At 56.6% G+C, this 24,213-nt stretch overlaps 2 protein-coding genes across 3 annotated transcripts; both read right to left on the minus strand.

Moving 5' to 3' along the window:
* Positions 1-1,325: 1,325 nt before the first annotated feature.
* Positions 1,326-11,356, minus strand: Dgat1 (diacylglycerol O-acyltransferase 1). The gene is made up of 17 exons (XM_005085991.4): positions 10,946-11,356; positions 5,331-5,418; positions 4,081-4,121; positions 3,905-3,990; positions 3,768-3,820; positions 3,372-3,477; positions 3,136-3,243; positions 2,977-3,051; positions 2,782-2,885; positions 2,662-2,700; positions 2,552-2,593; positions 2,432-2,476; positions 2,243-2,355; positions 2,103-2,168; positions 1,927-2,014; positions 1,778-1,840; positions 1,326-1,696 (listed from the first exon to the last, which is right to left on the minus strand). The coding sequence occupies exons 1-17, from the start codon at positions 11,170-11,172 to the stop codon at positions 1,544-1,546; spliced, it is 1,497 nt and encodes a 498-aa protein (XP_005086048.1). The 5' UTR covers positions 11,173-11,356; the 3' UTR covers positions 1,326-1,543.
* Positions 11,357-14,549: 3,193 nt separating this feature from the next.
* On the minus strand, positions 14,550-20,463 carry Scrt1 (scratch family transcriptional repressor 1). 2 transcript variants are annotated; one of them, XM_005085992.4, is made up of 2 exons: positions 20,002-20,463; positions 14,550-18,074 (listed from the first exon to the last, which is right to left on the minus strand). In XM_005085992.4, the coding sequence occupies exons 1-2, from the start codon at positions 20,114-20,116 to the stop codon at positions 17,143-17,145; spliced, it is 1,047 nt and encodes a 348-aa protein (XP_005086049.1). In that variant the 5' UTR covers positions 20,117-20,463; the 3' UTR covers positions 14,550-17,142. The 2 variants fall into 2 exon arrangements, with proteins under 2 accessions (XP_005086049.1, XP_040592296.1); XM_040736362.1 differs by lacking the exon at positions 20,002-20,463 and adding an exon at positions 19,030-19,310.
* Positions 20,464-24,213: the final 3,750 nt, after the last annotated feature.

The raw sequence follows: 24,213 nt of genomic DNA on the forward strand, positions 1-24,213 counted from the left end.
GTGGAGGTGGAGGCAAGGAGCCCAGACTGCACTACATGCCTCCTTGAGGAAATGCACCCGTGATACCCCTAGGCCCACCTGATACCATAGAAACGGTATTTGCTCACAGCTTTTTCTTTTTGGTGGGGGGTGAGCGGCGGTCTGAAAAGGCTTCTTTGTATAGTCCTGGCACTTGCTCTGTAGACCAGGATGGCCTTGAACTTGCAGGGATCTACCTGTCCCTGCCTCCCAAATGCTGGGATTAAAGCCAATTGCCACTTCCCACAACTTTTACTTCAGGGTCTGAAAACAATCTGGCCCATGTTGTCAACAGCACCCTCCCCATGCCAGATGTATTCAAATGTTCTACATGGGCATGCTGGACATGCTGGCAGAGCCAGGCTCCCACACTAGACTGACTCTCAACTTGTTCCTGATGTCTCCTTATAGTAGGAGAAGACAGGTGAAAATGGCCTCATGGTGGCTTAGGACAGACTGGTGTAGACCCTGTGTCCTAAGGCAGCTGAGACCACTGCATAGCACTGCATGCTCACCTAGTTAAAATGCAGTCTGGCAGCTGATGAGCACTAACCCATTCAGGCAAGGATGAGGACCCTGAATTGCCAATAGGACACCCGTGAAAAAGGCCTCCGTCCAATTTGGGAGGTACTTGGAGGTAAGGTAACTTCAGAACTGTCTACTGTCAGAGCCAAGAGTGGTTTGGAAGAATAGGCCAAGCCCAATTTATGTTTGGTCCCTGTGCAGCACAGCCTAGGGCCACTACAACTTGTTGAATGGCCTGATCCTAAGGATATGAGGCAGATTCTAAAGGTAGTGTGTACAATTCCTGGGCCCCAAGCAGTCAGTGTACAAAGTCCTCTCCATAATTGGCCCCACCTCTCAAGATGCAGATCCAGGTTCCTATACTAGTGGCGCTGTGAAGTTGGGGTGCTTAGAGTCCAACATCAACACAAGTGAGTCCTGCATGTCATCCCTTAAACTAGAGTCCTCACCAGGGTCACCCTCTATTGAGTCCACATGGCTCTGAGCCTTGGTAGTGCATGGATCAGCAGGGTAAGAACTCCTTGGGCTGTCCTAAGCAGTGACAATGCTCAGGGACTGCTCTTGAGCCGCCACTGCTGCTGCGGCTCCTACTGTGTCCTGTTCTGCCGCTTGGTTCACATACTCCATGAGACTAGAGTGATTGGAAACCATGTGACCCAGATCTTTCCAGCACTATATCCTTAAGCTAGGGCCTGAGGATTTCGGTCTCTAAAGCAGTAGCTGCACAGCACATATGGGTGTAGGCCATCTGCAGCAGCTTCCACAACCCAAGTAGGCTGAGGAAGGTTTTAGACAGCACTTTATTGATGCCCTCAGCCCCTGGTCGGCACAGACTCCCAGCACTGGCTTACACCAGCTGGACTCGGGTGCCATCCCCAAGAGCAGGAGTGGGCCCCATAGGGGCAGACAGGCCTCCCAGACTAGGAGGAGTGTGCAGGCAGCCAGGAACCCCTCCAGAACTCCTGGCCCAGGTTAGGGAGGGCTGGCCCTTGGCAGTATCTCAGGCCCCCACTGGGGGATCATAGTTGAGCACGTAGTAGTCATGAACATACATGAGCACAGCCACTGGTTGCCCAATGATGAGTGTCACCCACACAGCTGCATTGCCATAGTTCCCTTGGAAGAAGCGGCCCACAATCCAGGCCAGTGGGATCTGAGGACACATGAGGCTACAATCAGGTGGGAATTGGCACAGATACAGACTAAGGGAAACAAGCTTCACTGAGTTGCTCACCTGAGCCATCATAGCTGTGAATGCCCAGAGGCGGAACATACGCAGGGGAATGCTCACTAGGTACTAGAGTATGGGGACAAGAGGTCAGTGTTTCAGCTGGTGGCCACAGCCCTGCCCAGAGGTGGGTAGGATGTGCCCAGAGCACTAACCTCATGGAAGAAGGCTGAGGCCAGAAATACCCCAGTCCTGGCCAACCATCTGTTGCTGCCCAATCGGAGCAGAGGCTTATAGAAGTGTCTGCAGAGCAAGGAAGCCATAGGATGAGGGTAATGCCATAGTGCCCGGGTCCACAACCACATTTCCACAGGTGTGTACACCACCCTACCTGCTGCACCACTTATGCACAGGGATATTCCAGTTCTGCCAAAAGTAGGTGACAGACTCAGCATTCCTTGGGGTCAAGAAACAATGGGATAAGCATAACATGCCGTGACCTTCCCAGATTCCCAGAGACACACCACTCACCACCAGTCCCGGTAGAACTCTCTGTCTCCAAACTGCATGAGCTCTGCCACAGCATTCAGGCAGGAGTGGAAAAGCCAGTAGAAGAAGATAAGCCAAATCAGATGGTTGGGAACCTAGGGGAGACAGGGCTCCAGGTTGAGACTTCCCAATTATCTCTCACACTTATCCCACTAGAGCTTGGACACTCACCGCCAGCTTCAAGAGCCGCTCAATAATACGTGAATAGTCCATATCCTGTGGAGAGAGGCCGCCTCAGCTGGATGTGTCATCTACCCTATCCACCCCTGCCACACTGGAACCAAACCTTACCTTGAAGGGCTTCATGGAGTTCTGGATAGTAGGGACCATCCACTGCAAAGGAAGAACATTATTGTTCCTCTGCCATGCCAAGCCTGCCGTATGCCCACCACATCACTTACCTGTTGGATCAGCCCCACTTGAAGCTGGGTGAAAAAGAGCTGGGGGAAAAGAACAGCCAGCTGAGACTTGAGTTGCACCAGCCAAGCCCTGCCATACCCACCCTCACAGCCCAAACTCACCATCTCAAGAACCCGTCGTAGCAGAAAGCGCTTTCGTATTCGGGGGGACCGAGGAAAGTTGAGTTCATAACACAAAGTAGGAGCAAAAATGAAGTAGTAGAGATCTAGAAGGGAAGGGTATGTTCTAGGACTGCATAGCCCTGAACCTGACTTGACAGTCCTGCCTCTGAGAGCCCCAACTCCACAGCTCCTCACCTCGGTAGTTCAGATTGTCTGGGTAGCTCACAGTTTGCTGAGCAGTCGCCCCACTGACTTTCTTCCCTGCAGAAACTGCCAGCAAAATAAGACAGCAGGGTGAGCCATGCAGCCCGGGCTTAGTCCCACAGGCAAACCCTAGTCCTGACAGCCTCCTACCAGCTTTGGCCTTGACCCTTCGCTGGCGGCACCACAGGTTGACATCCCGGTAGGAAAACAGCTTGAGGAAGATGATGGAGTATGATGCCAGAGCAAACACGGAACCCACTGCAAGACAGACGCACCAGTCATGTCTGCCATATACCACAGTTAACATAGCTATAACCACGCCCATGTCACATGAACAACCTGGAGTCAGCTCAATATGGGGTGGGATGGTTGGGATGGAGGCACACCTGGAGTGATGGATTCAACCAGCAAGGCCACAGCTGCTGGGAAGCAAATGATGGTGGCTAGGTTAACCACATGAAGCAGCAGCCCCATCTGCTCTGTCAGGGCACCCTGGAGAATGAGGGAGACAGCATTCAACCAGGTCCTCTGCCCTGGGAGAGGACTATTAGGCCTAGTAAGAAAAGCCTATATTGCCTGGAGGTGGTGGCACACGCCTTTAATCCCAGCACTCGGAGGCAGAGACAGCCTGGTCTACAAAGCAAGTTCCAGGACAGGCTCCAAAGGTACACAGAGAAACCCCATCCCAAAAAACATAAGCCAAATAAAAGAGTCTATTACAAGCAAGTCATCAGTAACTGTGGGGGGCAGGGGTTGGGGGGACCAGCACCAGCACCACTTACCACTGCCAGACGCTTCTCAATCTGAAATGCAGCCACAGGAAAGATATTGGATGCTGAGGACAGAAGCATCACAGGACAGGTTCAGGCCCTGGTCAACCTGTTCCCCCACCCATGGCCCTTCTTGGAGTACAGCTCACCGATAATCAGACACGGGGCAGGCCAGCTGTAGGGGTCCTTCAGAAACAGAGACACCACCTGGATGGGATCCACCAGGATGCCATACCTGGAGGTGGGGCAATGGGGGCCTGAGTAGAGGTGGGTCTCACGGCCTGAGCAGGCAGGGGTGAGGTAAGGGACCTGAAAAGGTACTCACTTGATGAGGTTCTCTAAAAATAACCTGGCATTACTCAGGATCTGCAAGAGATAATCAGGAGGGTCAGCCCTCATGGTGCTAACACAGTCCACCTGACCCCAGCACCTCTGGCAGTTACTCTTGCCTAGGGTACTGGTCTCTTCAGTGCCTAGTTGAGAGACAAGAGGCTACAGCAGGTCTTGAAGGCAAGACAGGCAGCAGAAAGACCCATCAAAGCAGAAAAGAGCAGGGGTAGGGTTTTCTGTACCAGAGAGAGTCAGCTACTCTAACAATACTCAAAGTTCCAAGAGTGTGGTCCGTGGTAGCTCATCTGAGGACTGAGGCTCTTGACTCTAGCCTAAGACACTCAGTATTTGGTTTCCATCCTCATCCATCTCACAAGCACCAGACACAGGGCTGGAACCACCAGCCTGGCCAACTACCTAAACAGATGGAAGCAGTGAACAATACTGACAAGGGAATGCAGAGCTAACCAAAGCCTAAAGCTCTGTCCAGGGAAAAGGTGCTGAAATCATCAGAAAACTTTCATGGCACAATAGGGCAGAGTCCCTTCCACACTAGATAACCAAAGAAGGCATGCCTAAAGCAGGAACTAACACTTCTGGGCAAGGGCAATAGGTATCAGACCATAGCTGGGTGTTAGAGCTTATCCTCATGCATGCTGGGCAAGCACTTCCCCCACCCTTTGCCCCTGACCCACCCATCAAGCTGTCCCTTTGAACCTTGGACTCCAAAGGCTTCCGGGGTGGAGATGCATAGCCCCAGTAGGAACAAGGCCCTAGGGGCAACAAACTTGGTATAGCATCCCAACCACCAATACCCAAGGCTGAAAGAAAGGGACTAGAAGACCTACAAAGCAGTGGCTGGTTCTGCCCACATGGCATAGGGCATACATCCTCAAGATTTTTTCCATACTTTTCTAGGGAGGCCTCAGCCTGAAGAGCCACCAATACTCCCCTCCATCTTTCTGCTTTCCCATAACACACCTACATAGCCAAGGGGGACCTGAAACATAGCCAGAGTATGTAAGACACCCATCTTCTCTACTACCCACAGTGCTAGCCTGGGATCCAAGAGAAAGCCAATGTAGTCACTGCAAGGACCAGCCCCTGTCTCCTCCCAACCAGCCTTATGCTACCAGCTACAGAGCTATAGCCTTCAAAGGGCAGAGCCTGTACCCAGGGAAAGGGCACCCTAAAAGATTCTGCCACACGTGGCCTCAGTGAGTCTGCTCCCACATTCCTACTCACCAGCATCACCACACACCAATTCAGGATGCCACGGTAATTGCTGAAGCCACTGTCTGAGCTGAACAAAGATTCTTGCAGACGATGGCACCTAGCAAAAAGGAGACAGAGCCCTGACCAGTAAGCAATAACCAGCAGGGCAGGGATAAACTCACCATGACCCACTCCTTCCCCAGGCATCTTTTCTTTTTCCTTTTTCTTTTTTTTAAAGATTTATTTATTTATTATGTGTACAGTATTCTGTCTGCATGGATCCCTGCAGGCCAGAAGAGGGCACCAGATCTCATTACAGATGGTTGTGAGCCACCATGTGGCTGCTGGGAATCAAACTCAGGACCTCTGGAAGAACAGCCAGTGCTCTTAACCTCTGAGCCATGGCTCCAGCCCCCCAGGCATCTTTTCTACCTAGAGCCCATTACCCATTTACAAGTAGGAAGAGGAGTCAGGCAAGGCCATTCCGGTGGCTACATAGATACCGGAGGAAAAGGTCTCAGAACCACCCAGAGGACTTTCCCTCTAGGCAGAAGAAAATGTCCATCACAGGATGAAGAGACTAGACAGGCCTCCATAGAGTTTAAGCTCCAGAAATTTCCAACTGCACTCAAGCTCTTGGGCCACAAAGATAATCACACCAGGATATGTGTGGATCTACCAAGTACTGCTAGGACAGCAGGACAAGGTGGAGTCTACCTTGCCCAATCTGCCCATCCCACCTACCACACCACTCATGGAGGAGTCCCCACCATAGCCAGATAAGCCTCTCTCTACATTTAGACACACAGACCCAATATAATAGCTGGCCAAGTACCCAGCCTTAATGTACCTTTCTGAGGAGCAATGATTTGGCCTTCTCTACTCATGTTAAGTTCTATGTCCCTGCCTTGGTTCAGAGGCCATGAGGCAATTACTTGGGCCTGATAACAGGGAAACTCCCAGAAGTAGGCTCCTTCCTCCAGTGATGGGGTACAGGACACCCAAATAGACAGTGCTTGTGAGGAAGTACACCAGGTCTGCAGGTGAGCACTGTGTGACTGGATAAGGCCCGGACTTGACTCCTGGCAAAGACAACAGGAACATCCCAGAGCCCTAGTCCCACTAACTAATGCCCTCACTCCACACCAACTGTTGCTCCACCTTGCCCTCCAGCTGCTGTGCCACCAGGAAGCCACACAAAATTGAGCAACACCTAGATCTTGTAAGCAAAGAGGCTGGGGCCTCCCCTTCCCTCCCACCACATTACCTTGGAGCTTCTGATGAGGAGGAGCAGGCCAGGAAACCTACTATAGGCACATCCCACAGCTGCCCTTTTAGGGCTGACCTTGCCTCATAATAAGGGGTAAGCCCTAGCTTTGGTTAGGGTTGCAAGTCTGACAGCCCTTTCCAGAAGAGGGGTCAAGGAGGCTGAGGGACAATGCCAATAAGCCCAATCCTTGCTAACAAGACTACTTTTTTTCTTTTTCGTTTTTCAAGACATATAACAGTCCTGGTTGTCCTAGAACTCATTATGTAGAGCAGGCCTCAAACTCACAGAGATCTGTCTGCCTCTGCCTCCTGAGTGCTGGGATTAAAGGCATGCACTACAAAAGCTTAGCTCAAAAATGAGATGTACTAAAAATAAAAACAAGCCGGGCGTTGGTGGCGCACGCCTTTAATCCCAGCACTCGGAAGGAAGAGGCAGGTGGATCTCTGTGAGTTCGAGGCCAGCCTGGTCTACAAGAGCTAGTTCCAGGACAGTCTCCAAAGCCACAGAGAAAACAAAAAACAAACAAACAAAACAAAAACAAACAAAAAACCTGACAGTAGCGATGCACACCTTTAATCCCAGCACTCAGAAGCCAGAGGAAGGTGGATCTGAGTTCAAGGCTAGCCTGGTCTACAAAGTGGACAGCCAGGGCTATACAGAGAAAACCTGTCTCTTAAAAAGGAGAGAGCGAGCCAGGTGTTGGTGGTGCAAGTCTTTAATCCCAGCACTTGGGAGGCAGAGGCAAGAGGATCTCTGTGAGTTCAAGGCCAGCCTGGTCTACAGAACGAGTTCCAGGACAGGCTCCAGAGAAACCGTGTCTTGAGAAACCAAAAAAAAAAAAAAAAAAAGGAGATCTGGTTGGCACCTAGTCCCATCCACCCTACCTCCTGGTTAGTAGGAGGGTAGTCACACCCCTCTTACTCTCCATGAGATGCTAGAGTCCAAATCCGCTCCCAACTGTCCATTTCTTCAGGACTAGTCTTCCAGCATGTACACACTAGGCCCGCGATAGAAGCCATATGATATGACTGTGGTCTCTCCCTGAGCCCCTCTCTTCTCTCCTGATCTGCACTCGCCTTCTGATTGCTGCCCTTGTTTGGGCAAACAAACCCCCAACTGGTTACACTGGCTTGACGTGGCTGTCCTTCAAAGGCAACCATAAAAACAAATAAATAAAATAAAGAGACAGCACCATGAGACAAGCAGGAAGGCATCTCTGGGTCGGTCTAGTAGCCCTTCCTACCAGCCCACTCCCGCAAGCTGATTCACACAACTATCCCAAAGCCTCTGGCCTCTGTGCCACAACCCACCAACTACTGCCTGCACATAACCAAAGCTGTTGCACAAGACTGACCTCTCTCCCCTTTGGGTAACCAAGGAGACCATGCTGCTTTTTCTGTGGCCAACTCCAGAATGAAGACAGAAGCAATCTTTGTTGTGTTCTGTTTTGTCTTGTGTTTTAGGAGACACAGTCTGTGTAGCACAAGCTGGCCTTGATGACCCTATGACCCTCCTACCTTAACCTCCAAGTGCTGGCGCGGCATGTGCCACCACATGGGATGCCTTGCCCAGGTTAGCAAACAATATCCTACGAGCTTATTTTCTGGTCCCTTCTGTTTGGGCTTCCAATTCCATCCTTAACTGTCCATGCCAACGTCTCAGGTCCCTCTATAGACGACCCATCCAGCATCTTGAAGTCAGCATTCCCAGTGCTCTGCCTCCACTCATGCTACTCCCTCTTCACAGATCAGAGACACATGTCCCAAGGGAGGAAGCTCCCATCCACCAATGCCTGCCTGCAAAGGTCCAGGCTTGCCACTGTGACCAGAAGCAAGTGGGCTGAAGGGCAGGCTGCAGAAATGGCCATCAGGGAAAAGAGGAGCTGGCTAGCCATGATCACAGCTGTCTGTGCCACCCTCTCACCTACTAAAGGGCCTGCGCATGTCCTGTGCCTTCCAGCTGTCCTACACTCTCTCCCTGAGGCCAAAAGGACTGGACAGCTGGCCTTCCCTCCTATATCAGTCAGGCCTACCCAGATAAACCACACATAGAGCAAGGAAGCACTAGCATCCTCTCCAGCCTCTCCTTCAGCCCACAGAAGCAGTGTAAGACAAGAACATGCCCATCACCACACATGCCAAGGTCTGTACCGCACTCATGGGTCAGTCTCATCTGGGGAGCACAGCTCAGACTCAACACCAAATACAAAGAGAGGGAGCAGAATGCCAGTTGCTCTTCCAACTGGTACCTGACACTTCCTCTGTGCTGTCACCTGGGCCACGTCTGGGGTCCAAGCTCGTCACAATCCCCAGACCCTACTAGAGGTGTACAAAAGACACTCAGGGACAAATACCCTGGGAAAACCCACCACCATAAGGTCTTGCTTTGGGTGTCCATGAATGTGTGTGATCTGGTGAACAGTAGACAGCCTAACTTTGCCACAGAGTACCAGAGCTCAATGGCCCAGAGTAAAGTGAGCAGGAAGTACAGAGAAGGGGAGGATACAGAAGCTTAAGGAGTCAAGAGGAAGGGTGAGAGAAAGGTTTCACTGCCAAGAACAACAACGGGGGGAGGGGGGGGGAGTTGGCAAGAGAAAGTGGCAATAGGGCGAGCTGCAGACTAACTCCAAGACGGCAGTCAAAGCTTGGCCCACCAACAGGAAGAATAGAATCTAGGACCTCAAGTAGCACCTCAAGCTCTGTGGCATCCCCAAATGGCTGAGGCCCACAAGGGGATAACAAGCTCCCTACCCCCATCTCTGCAGTCTACCATCCATCTATGGGGAGGGGGGGATCACAGCAAAGACTCTCCACACACATACATAGTTCCTAGCTTTGCACAAAACTCACACCACAGGACACAGAAAAAGTTCAGAGGCCCTCCAAGATGGGATTGCTCTCTCTTGCCTATCCCTGAATAGTTAGTTACTTGGTCCACGACTGAGAACTCACATAAAAAGGTACTATTCCCACCCATCTAGAGGTCATACTAGCAAAACTCCTGACTCCTAAAGAGAAGGACAATGAGGGCAGTCAGCATAGGGGAACTCTAAGACCCTTAACATCTTTTCAGATGGAGCCAGGCATGAACGCCTTTAATCCCACCACTTGGGAGGCAGAGGCAGATGGATCTCTGATCAAGGCCAGCCTGGTCCATAGAGCTAGCTCCAGGACAACCAGGGCTCCACGGAGAAACCCTGCTTGTCTGTTTGTTCGTTTGGTTTGTTTGTTTTAAATAAAGTGAAATAGAGGGAGGGAGGGAGGGAGGGAGGGAGGGAGGGAGGGAGGGAGAGAGAGAGAGATCAGCATCTTCTGAGATGGAAAGTGGGAAGCCGACCCCCCCCTCAAGAGCAGCTTTGGATTACAGAAAACCATCATCCCTCTCAGGAGGGCCAGCCTCCTCCCGCTCTGTGCCTTCATGGCCTTCTTACCTGACCTTTGTCCACAATGTGTGAGGCAGGCCTCATGATGAAGTTATCTTATCTCCCATGTGAACTATGAGCACCTAAGGGCAGTGGGGCCCCTTCCCGTAGTGCCCACTAGAAAAAGGACTCCACGGACACAAACAGACCAAGTCTTTGCCAGCCTGCTGGTCCACTTCCTCCTAGCCCCTCAGCTACTTCCTGACCCAGAGTTACTAAGGGGTCCCATGATGAACGCCAGAGAGAGCCAGCTTGAGGGAGGCAGTCAACGCTGCGTTCCTCCATCCCTTACAGTCTTACAGGGCCTCTCCCAAAGGTGTGTCCATACCCAACCTCATCCCAGCACTCCAACCAGGGGATGGAAGTCTCAACTAGTAGTCATCTCTGTCCCTATAGCCGGCAGTCATTGTGGTAACAAAAGCAGGGCTTCAGGTCCTCCTACTTACAGGAAGAGGGGTGAATAAGCCGTGCAGGCACTCTGTTAGTACAAGAAAACTTCCTGTACTGTTCCCTGCCCTGGGCAAATGCTCATCCCCCTGTCCTCAAACAGGCTGTGTCCTCTGGAGCCTCGAGCAGCCCTCTACCAGAGGGCACTCCTCATAGTTCTGCAAGGGCACCTCTTCACCGCAACCCTCCCCGCAAACAACTGCCTCCCGCTACAGAAGAAAGCGCATTTCACCACCAAGCCCCAGGGCTTCCTGCTACCCATCCCTCAGAAAAGACCTCAAGGGACCTGCCTCACTGTATGCTTCCCTCAGCAATCTGGGAAAGGGACTGCCACCTACTCCTCGGTCCGGCTTCCTGGTTGGCTACTCGACCCCACCTGGGTGACCTTGGCAAGTGACCCTCTCCCAAGGGGACCCCCAGACTCGGGACTCGCAAAGCTGTGGCCACCTTTTAAGAACTGGGAGCGTCGCTGGGGAGATCAGATGTAGGGGTCAGGCGCTCCGCTACCTCAGCTCCCAGTGGCCGTCGCCCACGTTGGTGTGTCTGTCTTTGTCCGGGGTCGGGACTGGAGCCGGAGCCGGAGCCGGAGCGTCACCCCCAGCGCCCAAATCGGGGCCCACAGGAGCGTCTCGCACCTCCTCTTCGGCGGCCATGGGCCCGCCGCCACCCTGGACGGAGACCCGCGAGCCAGTCCTCCGACGCCGAGAGCCGCCCGCGCCTCCGCGGTCGCCCATGGCCTCGGCCCGCACCTCGTCGCGGCCCACTCGAGGCCCGCCGGCGGCTTGCAGCGCCTGTAACCCGCGGCCCCGCCTCCGGACCCTGAGCAACGGCCTCTGCCGCCGCCCCCTGCCGGCCTCCGTAGCCGGCGCAGGCCACAACCACCTCTGCGAGGCCGAGGCTGCGCTGCCGAGGAGCAGACGACTGGCGCTGGCGTCCCTTCCGAGTCCATTTGTAGTCCCGGGCCAAGCGGGGGCGGGGCCTGAGCGAAGACGCGGAGCCCACTGGGAACTATGGGAGCGGGGCGCGGCGCCTCCTGGGAGTTGAAGGCGCCGCGAGTCAACAGCGCACGGCACCCTGGGAACGCTTCGAGGGGCTGGAGCAACTTTGCGCGCAGTTGGGCTGTGAACTTGGGTGGAACTGGTCCAAGGTTCTCTCTCTCTCCCCAAGGAATAAGGTGGACCGCCGAGGACTGCAGCGGCTCCCTGGCAGCTACTCACTTCCCCTGACTTCTTGCCTGCCCCTTGTCCCACTTCTGTAAATACATAGTTTCGTCATCCCTCTACCCAGCAGCGGTTTGGGTGTGGGTCATTTATGAAACTGTGCGTGCACTGACGTCTTGCGGCCCCAGACCCGTGTTCCTGCGCACGACCGGCAGCGCTAACAGCCCTGGCACCGTCGTTCTCCGAGAGACCCCTAGCTGCTAGGCAGGAACCGCTTTAAGTGGACCTTGAAGGACTTACCCGGTCAAAGGATCAAGCTGGAGAAACACCTAGACTCATACCACCGTAAGTCTGTGCAACCGTCCAGTTGCTAGTTAAATGAAGCAACTAATTTAATTACCATGGCCTCTTCCTCCACCACTCCACACCCCAACCCACACTCCTGTCGCCAGCCTGACATGCAACCCTCCTGGCTTAGACATCACAGTGCATAAATCTTGGATCTCAGGAAACACCTGATTTCCTTCAGAAACGCTATAAGGACCAAGATGAATAGTGACTTGCTCCTCTGTAGATCACAGGAGCAAGAAGCACCTCTATAGGCCAAGCAAGTGTTCACCCTGGGCTTGGTAGCCTCTCCAACAGGGGGCCACCAACCTTCATATTGAGATCACCCCACTTCTGTAGTATCCACTGACTCCTTCCCTCCTGTCTTTCTTCATGCCACATACCATGATGACCAAATGAAGCTACCTTGCAGGTGTCTTCGTGTAGTGTGCAGAGAAAGGCAGCCCTGGTCATGGACCTTTGTGGATCAAAGCCAACCTGATCCACTCAATCTCCCAGAACATTCCTTTGTTGCTGGCCCAGCGTGTCTCTCAGCTGGGCCTGGGCAAGGTGGGGCTGGGCCTTTGTGAATACTGATCCCAAAAGGAGGCAGAGTGAAAGAAAACATCTCCTTGAGAACCTAAAGTGTGAGGGTCAGTCACATGATCTCTGCCATCTCTTCCCTACTCCCGCCTTTGTCAAAATATGAAGCTATCACGTGTTCCTGGGCTAGCACTCTGGCTCCACCAACTTTCAGTACGAAACTGGAAACTAAAAGTGGAAGGTTGAGGCTGCCACTCAGGCCAGAGATGAACTCACACCATCCAATAGAGTACAAGACCTCCTTGGAGGCAGTGATTCATTGACATCCAGGCTTAAAGCTGTCAGCCTGCAAGAAGCCATGGAACTGAAGGGACCAAAGACATCAGAAATGATGGCCCTGGCCCAGCGTTGGTGGCAAACACCTTTAATCCCAGCACTGGGGAGGCAGAGGCAGATGGATCTCTGTGAGTTTGAGGCCAGCCTGGCCTACAGAATGAGTTCCAGGACAGCCTCCAAAACAATACAGAGAAACCCTGCCTTGAAAAACCAAGAAAAAAAAAAAAACATATGATGGCCCTGTGGCAAAGAGGTAGGACCTGTACCAGAGCACCGAGGCTGGAATGGATGACTGACACAGACAGTTTCACTATCAAAATCTAGGGTGGTGTGACCCAGGGTGCCAGGAGAAAAGAAAAATTATAGGTGAGGTTGGCTGGGAATAAAGGTGTGGATGGAAGAATTGGAAAGCAAATCGTGACCTCCTTACTAGAGGTAGTAGCAAAGGGGGTCTGGGCCTTGTAGTAAGGAGCCTTGCAAGCCTGGTGGAGTAAGAGGGCTAGGAGGGTTTTGGAAGTTTACAAACATCTTCATGCTGACCCCAGCACCCCGAGGTCACAGACAGACCAAGGGCACCTCTGGGGAGAGTTTACAGTGATAGAGTAGGCTCATCTCTGCCATCCAAGAAGTTGTTTCCATTCTTCTGGCCCACCACACTAAAAGAACACAAACAACCAAGACCCTGAAACTGTGGAGTCCCTGAGCCTCAGGTTCCTCTTCTGCAAATAGGAAATGATCTCTGCCCACCCAGAGACAGTGACAGCTAAGATCCTTCTGTAGGGAACCTGGCAGATGTGTCTTCACTCCCGTTGTTACTGCTGGCCAAGCTTCCCAGAGTAGGCCCTCCCCCACAGCAATATTCTCCAAGCTGCTGGCATATAGGCCATGACCTGCTGCAGATACATCTCTCCTTTTCCCCACTGGATGGGATCTGAGTGGGTCTGGCCCCTTCTCTCGCCAGGTTGTGGGTAGCAGCTGTGCCGGCTCTGACCTAACATTGACCTAGTTTGGACACATGAACAAAGAGTACTTGAGGCACTCCACTCCCACCTGCTCACCTGCTCGCCAGGGGTCATTGCTGGGTGAGCCCTCCAGTCCCCGTCCCTGTGGCTCTCTCTACCCAGCACAGCCTTGCCTCCTAACCCCTCGGCTCACCCTGGCCAGGTCTGAGGGTGATGGCTGCAGAAGAGCCTTGCCCCTTGCACACTGCAGGAGCACACTCCCTCTTTCTTGGTGATCTGACTGGGCGGCAGCAGCCTTCAAGGGAGGAACTAGACCCTCAAACCTCCGCTGTCCCATTTCCTCCAACGACGTCTCAGAGGATCGCTAAGGATGAGGAGCCCAGGGCTGTCGATGCAGCTGCAGAAGTACTCAGGAGAACAGAGTGAAGGCTTCCCAGGCTGGGAGACTGCAGCCCCCGGGGCATATTTCAGCCATTTTAGGTCAGCTTGGGCAGGACCTGACTTTGGGCTACAAACCCAGATGCTACGAGCGCCCTGAATACCTGAGACAGAGCACATTTGCTTGTCCAGGGGGAATGAATTATCAATGGCTCTGCCTTCAGACAGGTGCTCCACTGGCCCAGCAAATGACAGACCCTCTGCAGTAAGAGAAGGACCAAGGCCAGTGCTTCACTTGAGATTTCCAGCACTGGTCTGAGCCTTGAGAACCGGGAAATCTCCCTTTACACACTCTCAGATACCCCTAGCAGTACCCCAATAGGACACGTCAGTCAACACTCCAAATTCTATCAAGAGTGGCATTTATTCTCCTCGTGGAGGTGCGGCGCTCCGAGGAGCTGGTGCTATTGTGCTTAGGAAGGAGGTCTGTCCGTCCGTCCGTCTGTCCGGCCGGCCCGGCCCCAAACGGGGGCAGAAGAGGGACACGGCCCGAGTAAAAATCCTGCCCTGTTGCGGGCCAGGAGTATGTACAAGGTGGCGGGGCGCAGGCGGGGGTGGGAGCGGGGCGGGCCGGCAGCCACAGCCCCCACCCGAGGGCCCCCCCGCACCTCGGGCCCTACTTGTAGAATCAGTACAAAATAGGTGCTACCTAAACGTTCCTTCTACCTGAATTCGCTAAGTCGGTTATTGTGCTGCTTAGTTATGGGGGCGGGAGGGGGCCCATGGCTTTCCACGGCGGCAGGGTGTGGGCAAAGCGGGAGATCCTGGCCGGCCCACAGCCCTTCCAGCCTTCTCCATAGGTAGGTAGACAGGAGTAAGGAGTGGGGCGGGGATGGGCGCCTCTGTGTGCGTGTGCATGCGGCACAGGCTGGCAGGCCCAGGCTAGGAACTGTGGGCGTTTCGCCAGGTGGAGTAAGGGGGTTGGATATGGGCACTGTTATGCTAGGCCTGCGGGTCCGCACCAGGAGGGTAGCCAAGCTTGGTGCTGGAATGAGGCTGGCCATACCATATACTCCAGCTAGTTGGACCTTAGCAGCACAGACAGCAGAGCCTCGTATCTCGGGGAATCAAAAAAAATAAAAATAAAAAATAAAAAAGGGTACCTGTAGGGGTGGCCCTGGTGAAGCTGGGCCCCGAGACCCTGGGACCTGTCCGATTTGAGCTGGGAACATAAGGCCCAAGTCAAAGGCAGAGCCTGACTACGATCCAGCATAAACGGGGGACTGAGGTGGGTAGGAGAGGCCACAAGGGCCCAGGGATCCAGCCCTCTGCAACTGCCTTCCACCCTGGCCTACCCATGCTTGTTTGGCTCCTGTCACTGACAGGCACCTCCCCGAAGGCTGCCACATCTCTGACGGATTCAGGAGTGGGCCTGGCATATTGTAGGTACCCAATGGTGAGTCGGTGAGTGATGAGGGGCTAACAGAGAGGCCGCGGTTAATACCATTCCATTATTCCAGCCTCTGGAACCATGATGCCTGCCGGGCTCTGCCCTGGGGTAAGGAATGGGGAAAGAAAGTCTGCGTGGCCGGCCCCGCGCAGCATCCCTGATCTAGGGGCCTATGGGATGGGTGGGGCAGGGGATACCTGATTCTCAGTAACTCTAGAGGCTGCGGCAGCTTCACATGCAGTGCGCATTATTGCTCTATAGTCTGCATCGGACTAACTAAGAGGAAGGGGAGCGGGCAGCCCCGGGAAGGGTTGGGGAGAAGGGCGGGACTGCATGCAGTGATGTCACAAAGGCGGCGGCCAATAGGGCGGGCCCTTGGGGTAGGGTCACCGCCGAGGCTTTGGCATAGACGGGTGAAAGTTGGCGACCGAGTGGGGCGGGGCCTGGGCCTCCGGGAAAGGGTCGGCCTCTGTGAGGCAAAGCTCTGGGGCAGAGGAAGTGGTCCTGGACAACCTAAGCCCGAGGCGTCGGCGGGAAGCATAAGGGTTCGGCGCCCCCTCCCTGACCCGAGTGCAATCCGTTCATAAATAAAACGTATAAATACAGAAAGAAAGAAACCCGACGCGTCCGCAACCCCCCCAAGGGGCTTTACCCGCAAAGCAAATACAGAGGTGTGTAGAGGGCAGTGGCACGCCAGCCTGCCGGCCCGGGCATCCGTCCTCCAACACCCGAAGCCTGGGGAGCGAGGGAGGGGGCCCCGGGGCAGGGTGGGATCGGGGTCTGAGTAGGTCGGATAAGTTCATGCGATTCCGATATGCGTCATTATTATTCGTTATGGAGGACAGAGCCCCAGAAGCCGGGCTGGAAGAATTCGGATTTGGCAAAGGATGCGAGGTGAGGGTAGGAGGGAGGCTCGGACTGAGGCCCCAGAAAGAACTCGAGGGAGAGGGTTGCCGCCGTCCGCGCCCCTCCCCATCCCCAAATCGTCTAGCACTCCCGGGAGGTCTGCAAAGCCTGTGGAACAGAACGCCTCTGGCCCGCCTGCTCGCCTGCTCCTCCAGCCAGCTGCCCGGGTGGAGCTGGCTTCCTGGACGCCGGGCTGAAGGCTTGGCCTGAAAGGCTTGGCCTGGAAGGCTTGGCCTGAAAGGCTTGGGAAGGGGTGGGGAAGACCTGAGTCTCTGCAACGCGATCCAGGGGCGCAGAGGAGGGATGAGGGCGCTCCTTACCTCACCTCACCCCTGTCTTCAGAGACCCAACTAAGAGATGAGGTTCGGTTCTGGGTCTGGTCGACCCTATTGCTGGGAAAAAGCCTGGGGGCACCCTGGAGGAGAGGGGAGGGGTTTCAGGGTGGGTCTCCCCTCGGGACCCTATTGCTTGAAGGGGCTGGCAAGGCTCCTGGCGAGCGGGACGGGGTGGGGCCGGCTCCCTACCCCTATTGCTGTGAGGAGGGGCCCGCCCTCCAGCCCCTCGGCCCGGACGCCAGCGGAGACTTCCCTGGGGGAGCCCGTATTGCTGAGAGCCGACCTGGCTAGCGGAGGCCCCGCTGCCCTAGGCTTGAACCGGGCTGAGCTGCGGCGGCGCAGGGGTTGCGGGGCCGCCGGCGCCGCCCTTGAAGCAGGCTGACTCGTAGTGCTTGTTGAGATAAGACTTGAGCGCGAAGCTCTTCTTGCAGCGCTTGCACTGGAAGTGCTTGAAGGCGGAATGCGTCTGCATGTGTGCGCGCAGGTTGGAGCGGTCTGCGAAGGCCTTGCCGCAGTGCGCACAGCCGAAGGGTTTCTCGCCCGTGTGAGAGCGCATATGGCCCTGCAGCAGCCAGGGCCGCGAGAAGGCTTTGCCGCACACGCCGCACTTGTGGCGCAGATCGTGCGTGAGCAGGTGCATAGCCATGGCCGGCATGGACACGTACACCTTGCCACACGTTGGGCAACGCCTTGCCAGCTGGCTGTCCAAGCTGCGGTGCGTTTGCTTGTGGCGGCTCAGGTTCGACGACGTGGCGTAAGTTTTGCCGCACTCGCCGCACGCGTGCCGGCCACCAGCGCCCGGGGTTCCTGGCCCGGAACGCGCCTCGGTGCCCGCCCCCACGCGCGTGCCGCCCCGACTAGCGGACCCTGATCCAGAACCTCGCGTGCCCGGCCCGCCCCCACCTCCAGTGTCGCTGTCGGGGGCCGCCACCGAGGCTGTGGAAGGGGCCGCGGCAGCGTTGGCATTAGCAGCTTTACGGCGTGAGCGCCCGTCAGTGATGAAGAAGGCGTCAGCCGCGTAGCCTTCGCTGACCGCCGCGTCGCCGTTGATGTAGCCGCCCGCAGCAGTAGCCAGCTCTGGGCGAGGGGTGGGCGGCGGGGCTGAGCCAGAGGCCGCGGGACCCAGTTCTCCGCGCACAGCCGCAGCATACATAGGCTCCGGGGATGGCCCTTTGAGCAAAGCTGCCTCAGCGTCGCCATCGTAGACAGACGCAGGCCCCACGTAGTCACTGAGGTATCCTGCAGGCGGAGGCGGACAGACAGACAGCGGGAGGGGAACGGAGCATCGGGCAAGACACACGCAAAGCGGGCGGCGGGAGACCGAGAAGACACAGCGGGAGACATTGGAGTCCGGAAGGAAGGCGGACAGGGATTAGGACAAAGGAGAGGGGGCCCGGGAGCACAGGGCAGGGAGGATGGAGACCGTGGGGAGAGAAAGAGGAGAGAAGAGAGACAGCAGAGGATGAGACAGGGCCAGGCAGGGCTCCTCCCCCGCCACCCAAGCGCCCCGCCCCCGCGCGGGGAGGAGAGAGATGCATCTTCGGGCGCGGCTGCCCCCCTTCAGCGAGCCTCAAGGTCAGGGGGGAGGGGCGGCGCTCCTCTCTTCCTCCTCCCCCTTCCCCTCCCCCTCGGGTTCTCCCCACTTCAGCAGTTTTCCCTGATTATGCAACACACTGCAGACCCGCCGCGCACAAAGCCAGGGCCTCCAGCCCCGAGACCCCAACGGTCCTGCCTCTTCGGGGTCCCTGGGGTCTTCTTCAGGCTCCAAAATCTGCTTCCAGACCTGATGCTGTCCCTCTGGTTCCCTAGGTGTGCCAACAAAATCCTAGCGTCTTCTACCTAGCCAGCATCTGTCTCTGGCCATCGCCGGTACTTCCCCCTCATCTCCCGTCTCTCTGGCACTCGCTGGACCTGACCCCTAACCCTTGCAGCCTGAACTCATTTACCTCCGCCCACTACTTTCCATTATCCTGGGTCCTACTTTGGACCACATTCTTTTCTTCCCAGGACCTAACCCTTCTAGGGACCTTCTTGAGCCCCCAACAGGGGACTAGGAAGACTGCCAGAGCATCCACTAGGGGACACGCTAACAGAGCGAGGCAAGCTGCAGGTGGACATCACTCATGCCAGTAACTGCCGTTGTTCCCAAAGTACAAGGTGGATCTCTCACGATCTCAGAATCACAAGTACGTACCCTTGACAAGGCAGGCTCTAGCTCTTTCAGGGCTACACTTAGGCTCTCAGAGATCATCGGGCCTGGTGTCACCTCACAGGGTGTGCTGCCTCCTGACCCTCGCATTGGAACTCCCACATATGCAGGGTCACATATGCAGCAATCCAGACACACTCTCAGTCACATGGTGCACATCGGCCTCAAGTGTGTCACGTGGTCTCATGTAGTGGCACACACGCAGGCACACACACAGGGTCACACACAAGCGCACAAAGTCACATGGCCACACGCAGTCACATGGGCCCACACAGGCTTATGCTCCCGCAGGTCACACTTGCTCTGCCATCCCACACTGCTGGCGCTCCTGTCCCCCTCGCCTGCATGCTAACAGTTGTCCTTGAACTTGGGCTCCCTTACACAAAGAGCCTCTCCCGACTCCAATACCTTGGCTTCCCTTGCTCACCTCTTCCTCCCTAATCCTGAGTCCAGGGAAGATACTACTGTTGCCTCTTCTGGTACCTAGGCCCTGACAGGTGGGTGGCCCTGCCAGACCCCATGCCCACTCCCTAGAGCTCCCAGCATTCCCTAGTTGGCCCTAGCAAGGGGCTTTGAAGATGCAGCCAAAGAAAAGTGAAAGGGATCTAGATCTCTGGGTGTGGGTTTGCATGTGCCCGTATAACTGGGTCTTGGGTCAGCAGGTGTCCGTTCAGCTGTGTGTATTTCAGCACAAGTCAGTGTGCGCCTGGAGTGCTTCCTGTTCCTCCCCCCTCTTTCCTACCCCTCTAGCACCCACGCTCTGACCACCTTGGAAGACGTCTGGCCTTACTCTGCACCCCTTTCCCCAGCCTCCATTCTCGGCTCCAGGTTCCAGCCTCAGGCTGCTTCCGCTGGATTTCCATCCCCTCCTACCCTGCCACTCCACCCCCACACTCTGGCCACCCACCCCTTCCAGCAAAGCCCTGGGCCCTGCCCGAGCTGCAGTCTAGAGCGCACCTTTATCCTGCAGTCGCACTCCGAGATCGCCGCGGGCGCGCCCGTAGGAGCTGTCGAGGTCTGCCGAAGAGAATGTGTCAAGTTTGACCTTCTTAACCAGGAAGGACCTGGGCATGATTCCTGCGGGGCTCCGGCAGTGAGGGCCTGCAGAGCCGGGGCTCGGGGGGACTGCGTCCGCGGCGAGGCCCTGTCACCATCCGAGGAGCGGTGGAAGCAGCACTGTCCCCAGTCTGGCCTGTGGATGCTGCTGGGCGAGTGTGATCCTCTCTCTTCTTTCTGCCCTGCGTCTCCTCTTCTTCCCCTCCAGATCTCTCCTCTCTCTTTCTGTCTCTCTCTCTTTCTCCTTCCTTCCTTCCTTCCTTCCTTCCTCCTCTTCTCTTCTTTTCTCTTCTTTCCTTCCTTCCTTCCCTCCTCTGGTCCCGGCTTCCCAGCCCGCAGTGCCGCCCCTGGACAGGCGGGGGAGGAGGCTGGGGGGGGCGGAGAGGGGGGGAGCGGCTCCGTCCCGGGCCCGGAGGCTGCGAATGGGTGCAGGGCTGGCCCGGCCCCACGGCCCCCTTCCCCTCCCCCCCCCCCCCGCCGCGGCGGCGGAGCCTCAGTCAGCGGCGCCCCATGCCCCCGGGGGCGGCAGCGCCGGGCCAAGAGAACACGACAGTAGCAGCGGCAGGAGCACTAGCAGCTTCAGCACCGCGGCCAGCGCTGACTAGGGCAGCACCGCGGCCAGCGCCCGGGCGCGCTCAGCTGGCGCTGGCGGAGAGGGGCGGGCCACCCGGGCTTGGTCGCCGGGCGGGGGTCCTCGGCGGGGGTCTCTGGGAGGCTGGCTTTATTGTTCTGCAGTCGGAGCGGGCGGCGGCGGCGGCAGCGGCGGGCGGCGGGCGGGGGTCCTCAGGGGGAGGGGTACTCGGGGAGGGCGGGCCGAGGGAGGGAAGGAGGGAGGGAGGGAGGGACGGGGGTCCGGGGGCGGGGCTCCGCTCTCGGACAGCTCTGGGGCAGGCCTCCCGAGCCCGCAAGCCTCTTCTGCCTGCCGCCGAGCGCAGCCTCTGGCTTTTAAAGCCAAGCGCTGGGGGAGGGGGTGGGCGGGGAGGGGAAAAGGCCGGCGGAAATGGCTGCGCTGGGCTGGGCCGGGCCAGGGTCTCCTGGGAGGGGTCCTGGGGATGCCTGGCCTCGACTTGTGCGGAGTTCCCCCCGTGCGGCTCGGGGAATGGCGCCCTGACCCTTGGTGGCATCGTCAGGGGTGAGGGGAGAGGTGGGGATGGGCCTGACGCTCTGGCGCCCCAGACTCTGGTTCTTTTAGGGGGAACGCGAGCGGACCTCAGCCGCGTCCACGCAGCCTCGCACGAGGTCTGGAGGTTGGGCGCGGGGTGTGCGGAGGCGCGGGGGAGGGGGGGAGGCGGGAGACCAAAGGAGTGAATGCTGAGGCAGCGAAAACGCAGGGTGGAAGCCTGCGTGCGCCCTGTGCCGCAGTGCCTCTTGCCTCTCTTGTCACCTCGGCTGACCCTGTGCCCGCTGGAGGGACCTCTCTGCCCCCGCCTCTTCCGCGGGACGGATGTCCAGCACAGTTGCGTCGTAGCAAGCTGGGTGTGCATGGTGAGAGTTGCTGCCATGCCCCCGTTCCAGAAATTCCGCTCCATTGGTGGTTTCCGCCCTTCCGCGCGCCTGCAGCTTCCCCAGGCGGCCCGCAACCAGGCGAATAACCCCTTCCCGTGGCCGCCCGCCCGGAGTTTGCAGCCCCCATGACGTCAGGCCCAATGGCCAATGGCGGGGCTCTGGGGGTTGGGGGGCCTCACAATGGCCGCGCGCGGGTGCATATGTCCCCAATTAGGGCCGGGCGCCGCCATTGTCCCTTCGTCGCCCCCTCCTCCCGCTGGAGCCTCCGAGCGGAGCTCTCCCCACACAGCCTGATCGGACTAGCGGCTGTGGTCGTGGAGCGGCAGGCTGGGGTTGCAGCGCAGTGACCTTATACGGACTGGCCGGGCGGGCGCAGACGCCGGGCCCGCGCAGCAGGGCTGAGCTCAGCGGCCCTCCTGCTGCGTGCTCGGCTGCTACCTGCGGCCACTGCCTCGCGTGCGGCCACGGTGGATGCGAGCTTCCTGCCCACACTGAGCGTGGAGACCACTCGCCTGCTTTATGCTAGCGGCCCGGCTCCTCAGCGGCCGGACATTCATCTTGCGTGGCAGGCGCTCCCGAGGGGTAGGGCGGGTACGGCCTCCCCCTTATCGCTGAGCAGCAGCCGGCGAAGCTCGCAGTGGGGGGTTGGGGGCGAGGGTTCCCCGCCAGCCATGCCACTAGTCCCCGGCTCCTTCCCAGAGGGGAACGGCTGAGGCGCAGCCGGAGGCGTCAGGCCAATTAGCATTTTGATTGCTGGACGGGGGTGGGGGGTTCATCTGGAACAAGGTCTAATTACCAGACGGACCCTCGGGGCTCAGGCAGGCTCTTTCCCCCTCATCCTCCGTTTACTGCCTTCTTCTGGACCTTGTCCCTGCCCCCAACTCTGTCCTCCCACTTCCTGTAGGTCCCTTACAGGCCTAGTCATCCTGTCTGGTCTGTCCCTATCCTTTGCCCCTCGGATCCCTTCTTTCTTAGTCGTGGTCCTTCGCCCCTCCAGCCTTTCCTGAGTCGACTCCCTTTCCTCTGTGGCTCTGCGCTCAATTCTTTTCTCCAACCCTTCATATAATCTGTCCTTATGTGCAATATACATCCCCCCCCAACCCCTTGTCCTTCTCCCCTCTCCTTTGGCCCCTAACCCCTTTGATGGGAGAGAGAGACCCGTGCCTGGACCACTCAAACAGGCCTTACTCTGGCTATGGTAGATCCCTCAGGACTCCCCCCACCACCACGGGGGGGGGGCGGGGCGGGGCACAGCTAGGAGGGGCAGCTGGGTCCAGGCCTTGACCATCAGTCCCCACCAGCCCAGTGGCGCATATGGGACCCAGGTGCAATTACTTGGGCATTCCAACTGCCCTTGTGAACCTGACTCCCTGCCCCCACTTTCATTTAGAGAGTCTCCAGCCCCTTGATCCAACCAGAGACTTGAGTAGTTGACCACTCATTTTGACAAGTTGTAAGCTCCTTTACCCAAGGCCCCAGAGTCCCTTCCATTGAGAGTTGCAGCCTGAGAAGGCTTTGTTGCTGAAGCGGAGCAAAGAAGCCCTCAGTCAGTGGGTAAGTGCAGGCCCACTATCCTGCCTCTCCCAGCAACTCCAACAAAACCTCCTTGTGAGGCTCTCCTCTTGCTGTTTTGGTCCAACTTTTATCCCTTTTCAATAAGGGTCTCAGTGTTGGGTCTATGAGTGTCTTCCTCTGCTGCCACCCACAGTTCTGCCCAGGTTTAAGGGGGGTTAAGGGGAGATACGGGATGGGGTGTTCCCATTGTCTGTCGTGTTGCCCACAGCCCACTGATGATATGTTCAGGCCCCACTATATCCACCTCAAGAATCAGTGGAGGGTCCACCCTGGCCCCGAGACAGGTGATTGACAGAGAATGGGAAGCTGGATTGAAATAACTTATGGGGGACAGCTTCTGTGGTGACTGGGTGAATGAGATCATTATCAGGAGGAGGTCAAGGCTGTAGTGGTAGGGAAATGAAGGTTCGTCCTTGAGACTACTTGATTCAGCCACTGAGTTGGATATGGGCTGGCCAGTGTAGCTAATGACGCCTGAGGTAGGAGTCCTGGGAGAGAATGAAAAGGGATCTGCAAATTCAGTAAGGGACAGCTGACAGGGTACCTTATGTCCAAGCCAGGGGCATCTGTGGTGAGAGAAATGGTAGCCTCCAAAAAGGGCTTCCCGGGGAGGGGTAGCACAAAGGGAAGTTAATCTCCTGAGTTCACTAGGATAGGTTGAAGGAAGACCCAGGGAAGGCCTAAAGGGCCAAGCAGACTTGGTCCTCACTGAGGCAGAAACATTGGAGGCTGTGCTGGTTACTTCACACTGTACCGGTACCACAAGGAGGGAGAAAATGTTTTAGAGGTCATAGTTTTAGAGGTTTCAATGACTGGATTCTCTGTTGCTTCTGGGCCCTGTTTAGGCAGATCGTGAGAAAAAGGCAGTGCAAAACAGTTACTTCACAGCAGCCAGGAAGCAGAGAGGGATAGCTTAGGGAGCTGGGGCGCTGGACAAGGTACATATTTCCAAATCACAACTCCAGGATTATGTTTCCTCCAACTAGGCCCTACCTATCAATTTCTACCACCTTGTTGTTTTGAGACAGGGTT

The sequence above is a fragment of the Mesocricetus auratus genome, unplaced genomic scaffold (genome assembly GCF_017639785.1).
Source record: "Mesocricetus auratus isolate SY011 unplaced genomic scaffold, BCM_Maur_2.0 Super-Scaffold_100055, whole genome shotgun sequence".
In the NCBI taxonomy this organism is placed as follows: Eukaryota; Metazoa; Chordata; class Mammalia; order Rodentia; family Cricetidae; genus Mesocricetus; species Mesocricetus auratus.

Coding starts and splice junctions, on each gene's coding strand:
- Dgat1 (XM_005085991.4), bottom strand. CDS start 11,172: ATGGGCGACCGCGGAGGCGCGGGCGGCTCTCGGCGTCGGAGGACTGGC. Junction 3,821..3,904: donor TGCCCCGTGTCTGATTATCG/GTGAGCTGTACT, acceptor TTCTGTCCTCAG/CATCCAATATCTTTCCTGTG. Junction 1,841..1,926: donor CCTCAGCCTTCTTCCATGAG/GTTAGTGCTCTG, acceptor CCCATACTCTAG/TACCTAGTGAGCATTCCCCT.
- Scrt1 (XM_005085992.4), bottom strand. CDS start 20,116: ATGCCCAGGTCCTTCCTGGTTAAGAAGGTCAAACTTGACACATTCTCT. Junction 18,075..20,001: donor AGTGCGACTGCAGGATAAAG/GTGCGCTCTAGA, acceptor CTCCGCCTGCAG/GATACCTCAGTGACTACGTG.